We start from the raw sequence: 9,925 nt of genomic DNA, 5'->3' as shown, positions 1-9,925 counted from the left end.
CTCACTCCAGGCTCACAACCCCTTGTAACTCACTCCAGGCTCACAACCCCTTGTAACTCCACTCCAGGAGATTCAATCCTGCTTCTGGCCTCTGCCAGCACCTGCATTCATGTGTGTTACACTCACACAGATATATTCACATATCCATAAACAAAAATAACAACTGCCAGATAGAAACAGTTCAGTTGTGCCTCTGTGCGGGTCCCCCGTGAGCCCACATCTTCAAGCTCCGTTCTTGTCAAAGCCTGGCACAGTGCTGTGAGCACAGAGGGCTTCTAAATGAGTCAGTGAACAAGTGGAAAATGTGAAGACTATTTTCCTCTGCAGTAATGGCAATAAAATTATGAGCCAGTATTTGCAAATCTCTGTGTACTCTAGAGACTGGGGGAATGGGATTACATGTTTGAAACCAGTCTGGGCTCGATGGGGAGTCTGTCTCAAGAGGAAAAATAATTATAATAAAAACTTTTCAATCAGATGCAGCTAAAAAAGATGTTGGAGCCCTGTAACAATCCTCTTGGCTACCTTCTTTATCATACTTAGCACCATCGTCCTTTTCCCTCCTTACTCTCTCCTGCATCACAACAATTTCAAAGCCATAGCCTATGTTATAGTAACTACCTATGACACTCTAAGCCATCTTTGAGTTATAGTAACCATAGGTTAGATAAGATGTTTCTGAGATTCATATCTTACTAATTGTCCACTCTAAAAGCATTCCCTCTTCCTCTGTTCCAGGGAAGTGGGTGATCCAACCCTCAGAGCTAACGTTCGTGCAGGAGATCGGCAGCGGGCAGTTTGGGCTGGTGCATCTCGGCTACTGGCTCAACAAGGACAAGGTGGCCATCAAGACCATTCAGGAAGGGGCGATGTCAGAAGAAGACTTTATCGAGGAGGCAGAAGTCATGATGTGAGTTAGAGCAGGGGTGTGCAGGCATGCTGGGAAGGAGGGTCCGGGCTGTGCTTGTAAAATTCCACTCTGATGTATTGTCATGCCCCAGTAGTAGATACCTACTACACAAGGAAAACACAAAAAGAGCCTTGTTAGGGCCTAGGAGACGAAGATGGCTCCCCTGGTGAAGTGCTTGCTGCACAGCCACTAAGACCCAAGTTCAAATCTGCAGAAATCAGAAGAAAGAAGAAAGAAGAAGAAGAAGAAGAAGAAGAAGAAGAAGAAGAAGAAGAAGAAGAAGAAGAAGAAGAAGAAGAAGAAGAAGAAGCAGCAGCAGCTGGACGGGAAGGCCTGTGCTGTGGAGACAGAGATAGGCAGATTCAGCCTAGCATGCTTGGCTAGTTCCAGGCCAGTGAGTTCCTGTTTAAAAAAAAAGAAAGAAAAGAAGGAAGGAGAGAAAAGAAGGAAAGACAGAAGGGAGGGAGGGAGGGGAGGAAGGAAGAAAAAGGTGGGGTTTGGAGAAAAAGTGGTTAAGAGGACTTGTAGTTCACAAGTGCAGTTCCAGGAGATGGGCACAGGCACACATAAAGTACACACACATACATGCAGCCACAAAGACAAAGTAAGGCCCTCGAAATCAGCATGAGCCCACATACACTCACAAGTGCATATGAATTCACAGAGACAGCGGCAGCATGCACAGGGCCTGCACAGGTCTGCAGCAGGTCTTCTGCACATGTATTATGGCTTTCACTTTGTGTTTTTTATGGGAATCCTGGGTATGTGGACAAGTGGGGTCTCTGGTTCCTGTGCCTTCTCTTGGCCTGTTTACCTTCCATTTGTCTATTGTCCAACTCCAATGTGTTTGTTTTTGTTTATCTTATTATGTTTTATCATTATCCCTTAGACACCTGTTTGTTTTCTAATGAAAGGCAGAAAGGGGGTGAGTCCAGATGGGAGGGAAGGTGAGGAGGAATGAGGGGGGAAAGGGAACCATGATCAAGATATATGTGAGAAAAATAATCAATTCTCAAAAAAAGAGAAAAAAATGAAACAGAAGAAAGGGTTGCTAATGCCTTGGGAATAACACCCATGGTTGACCTGTGGCCTATACAAAGAGAGAGGTGGGGGGAGAAAGGGAGGAAAGAAGGAAGGAAGGGAGAGAGAGAGAGAGAGAGAGAGAGAGAGAGAGAGAGAGAGAGAGAGAGAGACTTCAGCATGATCTACAAGACCTGCTGTATGTCTGACTCTCTAGTCTCCTCTACTACCCATCTCTGCTCTGGCCCACGCTGGCCTTTGTCCATCTTCATTCAAACCAGCTGACTCCCTGCTACACCCAGACCTTGGCTCCCACAACCCTCTCTGGTTTGGGTCTGAGGTCTGGTTCTCTTCTCAAACCCTTGAGCCCGGTGAAGTGCCTCTCATCTACCTCAGTGCCATCTTATGGTCAGCACTTTTAGAATACTGAATTTAGGTCATCGTTTTATCTCTTGCCTTTTTCTTCCAGGAAACTCTCTCACCCCAAACTGGTGCAGCTCTATGGGGTGTGCCTGGAGCAAGCCCCCATCTGCCTGGTGTTTGAGTTCATGGAGCACGGCTGCCTGTCGGATTACCTTCGAAGTCAGCGGGGTCTCTTTGCTGCAGAGACCCTGCTGGGCATGTGCCTGGATGTGTGTGAGGGCATGGCCTACCTGGAAAAAGCTTGTGTCATCCACAGAGACCTGGTACGAGCAAGCTCAGGGGTTAACACCTGCAAGTACAGGACCAAAGACTATTCCCCTGAAGTGTAGCTCTGCCAAGTCTGAGAGAGCATCACTAAGTAGTGTGCCCCACATGGCCTTCTCCCACTCTCAGCCTCTTCCTGTTCCACCCACTTCAGGAGGTCCCTGGTGGGGAAGTGTTTCAAGAGTGCTCAGATCAGAACTGCACCTGGCTATTCCTCTAACACGTGCCCTCGGAGTTTCAATCCACATTCTTCCAACCATTGGTTGTGGAACTTACAACCACTTCTAATTGCCTTCTGTGCCTCAGTTTCCCCCTGTAAAGATGAAGGCGGTAGGCAAGGACAGTCTCACTTTGTGTAACACTTTGTTTGCATATGTTGAGTGTTTGAAGCAATGGCTTCCTTATGACTTTTTCCTATGTAAGCATTGTATGCTTAGATCTCATGTATGAAGAAAAAAACCAACATGCTGCTTGTCCTTAAGGGTAGCTATTTCACTTAACCAGCTGTTCCCCAGTTCCATCCCCTTTCCCTTCCCAGCAAGTGACATCATTTCATTCCTCCTTGTGGCTGAGTACCCCTCCCACCCACCATGTCTATGTCTACACATACCACTTTTCTTTACTCCTTCTCTCATTGATGGGCACTTGGACTGAAGCACTGTTTTTCTACCAAAACTGCACCCCTGAGAGGCAGCCTGGGATCCTCTAAGGGCAGGGATCATCAATATTCAGCAGAGTCCTCAGGTGAACATGGAAGTAGTTCTCAGTGTGAGACCCACAGGTTCTCTTGTCTCCCAGGACTCTTCCAAGATTACCTAATGGGATACTGAGAGGATCCAGGTACTCTCCCTACTTAGGCTAACTTTATGGGGATTGGCTTTCATTTTAATCACTTTCATATTACTCTCTTGGAGAGCACTGCAGGTAACTCCAATGTCATCATTGCCTACCATGTCAGTAATTCCAGTGAATTACTGTCTAGACAAGGTTGCATCTCTCTAATAATTAGAAAAGAAACTCATTTGCACATTCAGCTAGCTCGCTGAATCTCCAGCTAGCTCAGCAGGCTGTTGGTGATGCTCACCCTCTGTAAGGCTCTACAGTGGCTGGACAGCATCGCAGAGAAACAAATCTAGTGACGGGGGTCCCTTCCTCTCCCGGCTCTCCACCCATGCCTTTGCTTCTCATTTGTTACTCTAGGCAGCCAGAAACTGTTTGGTGGGAGAAAACCAGGTCATCAAGGTGTCCGACTTTGGGATGACAAGGTAATGTGGGGGTGTGATGTCAGCCGCTGTCAGGAAGGAGACTAAGTCCTACACCGTTCTGACCTCTTCCTTGCCTCTTCCCAGATTTGTCCTTGATGATCAATATACCAGCTCCACGGGCACCAAATTCCCAGTGAAGTGGGCATCCCCAGAGGTGTTCTCCTTTAGTCGCTATAGCAGCAAGTCAGATGTGTGGTCGTTTGGTAAGTGTCACCCTTCGTCCGGCCCTGTGTGATCTGGAACTGTGTGCCAGCTATTTCTTTCTCAAATGCAAACAAATCTACTTTGTTCTCCACCCCTGTGTGGAGAGAGAACCCACTGAGGGCCTGAGTGAGAACAGCCTGAAATGTTCAAGTGGGCTCTTTTTTGTTGCATTTATTTCTAGATGTCTGTAGAACAGCTAAGAAATTAAAAATAATAGTGGGGAAAGAGTCTTGTGGTAGCTACTGCGAGCTGGAGGAGTCGGGAGATGGGAATGGCAGCCTTTGAAAGCCGGGCTATGCCGTGCCCAACATTCCTGGACGTAATCCTCTGTAAACTCTGTTACTCCGCAATGGTTGACCGAGAGTCCGTTATTCTCCCGCACTGCTCAGGTGCTGGGAGCAGGAGGGCACAGGGCAGGAGACTTCTGCCTCTTGAAGCTAAACTTTTGGAGAGAGGAGACAGATGACTGTCACACGAGATAGCAGGTAAAAGCTGCAGTGGAGTGTGGGTCACTACGTGCTGTGGCTCAAATAAAGCAGCACTAGTACAGAGAGAATTTTGGGTGGGGGAACAGTCTGTTTTACCTCTTATGCTCTGGAGAGGCCTTTCTAGAAGGAACTCTTGAACAAATGTCTCCATTCAAACATTCATGGAGCTGTGTCCCTGACAGGGACTCGCAAGCATGGGAACTCAGCTGCATCCAGAGAACAGAGTTACTGAGTTAGAGGGAGAACAAAGGTAGTTACAGTTGGTGGGAATGAACGAACGAATGAATGTATGTATGTATGTATGTATGTATGTGTGAATGTATGAATGAATGATGTTAACATGCATGTGGGAAAGGCTAAATAGCTTGCTGGGTTTGACATCAGCCTAACTCATAATTGCTGCACACTAACAGTGTGCTTGAAAGTATACCAAATAACCTCTTTGATATGAAGGCTGTAAAGATGGCACTTTGGAGAAAAACTGCTTCCTGTTGACATTGTCGTTCCATATGAAAGGTTTGCTTGGGCACAGACTTCAGTGGCACAAGCAAGGGAAATAGTGGTGAATCAAATCTCCCAGGGTAAGAACCGGTGATAAGATCTTCACTTTAGAGTGCCCATTCCCATGAGCCCAAAGCTTGTTAATTATGAATCTTTCTGCTATATTCATTAGTTCAAAACACACACACACATCTCTGAGCTTGGCTGTTACTCTGTTAACAGGGTAGAAGTTACAGAATGAACTTGGAGGAAATTGTCCTTGCACAATTGTTCACAAGTATAGAGGAAGGCTAGGTCCAGTGGGTGGCCATCTCTCTGTGGGTTATAGAGCCACTGACACTCTATAACCAAGGTGTGGCCCCATAAAGATGTTTAGAGTGTGAGCCATACCAATACCTTCACCTGCACATGCAAAACAGAGTTTGGGAAGTCCTAGCATCAGCCCAAGGAGAGTCTACTGTGTTCTCCAGAATGTTAGTCTAAAATGCATCCCTTCTTGAGATGTGTGATTTGAAGAGAGTCCAGGAATGAGGTTGACAGACAAGGGAAGAACAGAAACAGGTAGGAACAGCTGGGCATGATGGCTCACACCTTTAACCACAGCACGTAGGAAGAAGGCACAGGCAGATCTCTGGGTTCCAGGCCAGCATGGTCTACAGAGAGAGTTCCAGGACAGCCAGGGCTACACAGAGAAACCCTGTCTCCAGGAAAGAAGACAGACAGACAGACAGACAGACAGACAGACAGACGGATGGACAGACAGACGGACGGATGAACAGAAATACTGATAGACAGATGGACAGACAGGCAGACAGAAATATGGATAAACAGACAGACAGACAGACAGACAGATAGACAGACAGACAATAAGAGGAAGGGAAGAGAAAGGCAGATAGTAACATGTACAAACCACAGCAACCTGCAAGCTAAGAGCCTCCTGCCTGCCACAGCCCCATGGATTTTGTCATAAACGCAGTCTGTGTGATTTACTCCATTGCTTTCTTGAACAAGTCAGTAGCCTCTATGAACTCTGCCTTTCCCATGCCTCAGAAGGTTCACATTAAAGCTGTCACTACCCAACAGCAGCAATAACACACTTTCAAAAGACACCTCACTAGAAATTCTGAGACCTTGGGATACTGAACAGTCTTCGTCATAGTCAGTGACCCCAGGAGGAAGGTATTAGGATGAGTTCCAGAAGTCTCCCACTCGAACAAGTGTAGGAGCTGACTCTTATTGGGTGTTTGGGGATTAGACTTTGGGGAGCTCTGCCCTCTAGTCCTCTAGTTTTACCCCTTGCAAAGCTCTGGTTAGGACACCAGCAACCTCCCCTCCTTTCTGAGAGTCTGTGCTCTGTCAAGACAAAGCTGGGGCAGCCTCTCAATGAATGGCAGAAGTGGAGAAATGTACTATGGGAAGATGCTTTCTCTTCAGTGCCTACAAACAAGTTAAGATTCTGTATATGAAATGCCTAACACCAAAAATGGTTCAGACTTTAGATTTGGGATATTTGCATATATATATTTATAGCTGTGGAGGAGGATAGGAGAGAGAGCGGGAGAGCTTGGAAATGAAACCCAAGTCTAGACATAAATTCATTTGTTTCATATACACCTCAGAGTCACTCCAGAAGATCTGGTGGTTCCTCTAGATACCCCAAGTACATGTGCACACATGGCACACACACACACACAAAGTAAGTATTTTAAAATAGGACACTCAATCAATCAATGAAAAAAATCAAGGGACGGCCTGATAAGGCTCATGTGGCCTGATACTGCACTTTGAGAGTTCTCGAGGAGTGGACTTAATACTCACTCCAAGGCCCTGTTGTTTGTGGGCGGGCATGAGTCTCTTTGGTCCTCATACACTTTCCTCTTGGCTATTGTTTTGCTCACTGTTGCTTCTAGGTGTACTGATGTGGGAAGTCTTCAGTGAAGGCAAAATCCCATATGAAAACCGAAGCAATTCCGAGGTCGTGGAAGATATCAGCACTGGCTTTCGGTTATACAAGCCCCGCCTGGCCTCCTGTCATGTCTACCAGATCATGAATCATTGCTGGAAAGAGGTCAGTACACAAGGAAGGTCCCCTGGATCCTAACACACATTTTCAGGGCCTCCATCATGAGAGAAAGGACATGACCTATAAGGATGGGGGTCAAAGATGACCATAATAAACAGGCCAGACTTTGTCCGTGTTTATATGTAGAATTGGGTTTTCATTATACATACATATGGAGTATAGTATGATATTTCAGGGTGTGGTTATCAATGTGTACTGCATGTGTGGATTCTTGGGTTTTATTGTTTACTTCTTTTTTATTGTTGAGTAGTACTCCATTGTGTGGACATACCATAGTTTGTTTATTCATGTGCTTACAAAAGGAACTTTCTTGGTAGCTTTCAGTTTCCAGAAATTATAAGTAAACCTGCTATAAGCATTTACTGCAAATGAATCTTTTAAGGTGAATCTATGTATGGACAAAAATTTTTAACTCAGTTGGGTAAATGCCTAGGAGTGGTTGCTGGGTCATATGTTGACATTATGTTTAGACAGCCAGGGCTATACAGAGAAACCCTGCCTCAAAAACAAAAAACAAAAAACAAAAAAACCTAAACATTGACAGGTCAGATTGTCCTCCTGAGTCCTTTTTGCATTCTTAGCAGTAATGATGGCTTCTGGTGCTCATGTTTCAATCTGGCTTTTGTTTTGTTTTGTTTGTTTGTTTGTTTGTTTAGTATTATATAGTCCTAGCTTTCCTGGAATTCACTATATGGACCAGGCTTTGAACCCACAGAGATACCCCTGTTTCTGCTTCTGCCTCCTGAGTGCAGGGATTAAAGGTGTGTGCCACCATGCCTAGTCCTGATGCTTCTCATACGTAGCAATACCGGTTGTGTTGGACATCTCTGTTCGTACAAAGGAGAGGGAGAATTATATTTTCTGTTGTCTCAGTTGCCATTGCTTTAGTGGCTTGGCCATGTCACACACCTTTTTATGTTTGTTTGTCATCTGTAATCTTAGTGAAGTCCCTGCTCATCTCTGCCCACTTTTCAGTGGGGTTGTTATACTTGGCTTTTAAAGGGTTCCTTATTATTATATGTTTTGCAAAGGTTTTCTCCAAGCCTACAGTTTATCTTCTCATTCTCTTAGTAATACCTTCAATTTTTTTTACTTAAAAATTCTGTATATGGGTGTTTTGCCTGTAGATGTGACTGCACACCACATGCATACAGTTCCACAGAGGACAGAAGAGGGCTTCAGAACCCGTGGGACTGTAGTTTCAGATGGTTGTGAGCAGTGCTATGGGTGCTGGGGATCAAACCCTGATCCCAGCAAGTGCTCTTAACCCTGATCCACCTCTCCAGCCCTTATTGGTGTCAGTTACTTTACGTTTTGTGTGTGTGTGTGTGTGTGTGTGTGTGTGTGTGTGTGTATACAGCTATAAGGGTGGCATACATTGTTAGTTATGTGTCTACGGAGGTCAGAGGACAACTTGCAAGAGTCATTTCTCACCTTCCGCCTGTGGCTGCAGGGATGGGGCTCAAGTTGTCGGGCTTGGCGGCGAGTACTTTGGCTTTCTGAGCCATCTCACTGTCCCTCTGGACTGGGTCTCTCAGTGAACAGAAGTGTTTCAGTTTTAACAAGTTCAACATCATTTCCCTCCAGGAATTGCACTTTTGAAGTTGCTGCTAACGACTTATCACAAACCCAGATCTTTTCCAATATGATCTCATGGAAATTTAATTTTATTATTTTTGTTTTCTTTCAAATCTTTGCATCTTCTCAAAATCATGGTCACTTTTGAAATGTGATACACACACACACACACAAGCTTAAATATACAAACAAAACCTTCTCAGTCCACTTAATGGGACTTATCTGTATAAGATTTGAGGGATGGCCCCTCAGTCCTGGATAACGGCTTAGGGGGCTCATCCCTGGGGAAGACTACTTCCCCCACTCCCAGCGTTCCTCATTTGCCTGTAATTCCCAGTTCAGGGGTGAGGCCTGGAGAGATTCTCCCCGTTCCATGTTTGCATGTCTGTTGGTGTCGTACTTCTTCAGATCTCGTTTAGGCAGCCATATTGTTGAGATATCATGGGCGAAGCTTCCCTGTCATTTCTAGGAGACACAGTCTTACAGCAGATTTCCTGGTCCTCTGGCTCTTGCAACTATACTGATCCCCTTCTACAACGTTCCTGAGTCGTGGGTACAGAGGTCATGTCATAGATGTGTCAGTTGGGGCTATATACTTATTCCCTATATTTGACCACTTGTGGATTTCTGTAACAGTCTCTATCAGTGGCAAATGGATATATATTTTTTTATTTCTTTTTTAATGAGGAGTGAAAGTTACACTTATAAGGATAGATACGTAGAGTACAGTTAGGAATTAAGCTGGTTTATAAAGTGTCATAGTTATTCTCTAAGCTCACCAGCCCCAGGTAGTTGGGTACGTTTCCAGTACAGGGCATGATTTCCCTCCTTTTGAGTTGACTTTAAATCTAATAGAGAGCTGTTGGCTCCCGCCAGGATGTGAGTGACTCTCCTGCATCCTTAGGCTTTTGTGCTGTGCTAGAAGCCATCATAACTGGGCTGGACTGCCCATTGCTTCCCTCTCTTGGAAGATTTCAAAGCACTGTTCAGTGCAATGAAAGCTACCTAAGTGCTGGGCGTGGTGGCACATGCCTTTAATCCCAGCACTCGGGAGGCAGAGGCAGGAGGATTTCTGAGTTCGAGGCCAGCCTGTTCTACAAAGTGAGTTCCAGGACAGCCAGGGCTATACAGAGAAACCCTGTCTTGAAAAAAGAAAAAGAAAAAGAAAGAGAGAGAGACAGAGACAGAG

The 9,925-nt window shown here is 45.4% G+C and overlaps 1 protein-coding gene across 1 annotated transcript in view; it reads left to right on the top strand.

Annotated features, from left to right (window-relative positions):
- Itk (IL2 inducible T cell kinase) overlaps nt 1-9,925 on the top strand; it is a 66,297-nt gene that overhangs the window by 52,333 nt on the left and 4,039 nt on the right. Inside the window, exons 12-16 of the mRNA XM_021176287.1 lie at nt 739-910; nt 2,400-2,616; nt 3,818-3,882; nt 3,967-4,085; nt 6,986-7,143. Of these exons, the coding sequence (XP_021031946.1) occupies nt 739-910; nt 2,400-2,616; nt 3,818-3,882; nt 3,967-4,085; nt 6,986-7,143 (731 nt within the window). The remainder of the gene's footprint in view (nt 1-738; nt 911-2,399; nt 2,617-3,817; nt 3,883-3,966; nt 4,086-6,985; nt 7,144-9,925) is intronic.

The sequence above is a fragment of the Mus caroli genome, chromosome 11 (assembly GCF_900094665.2).
Source record: "Mus caroli chromosome 11, CAROLI_EIJ_v1.1, whole genome shotgun sequence".
NCBI classification, from domain to species: Eukaryota; Metazoa; Chordata; class Mammalia; order Rodentia; family Muridae; genus Mus; species Mus caroli.
The sequence above is the reverse complement of the archived record's forward strand: the minus strand, read 5'-3'. Positions and strand labels throughout refer to the sequence as shown.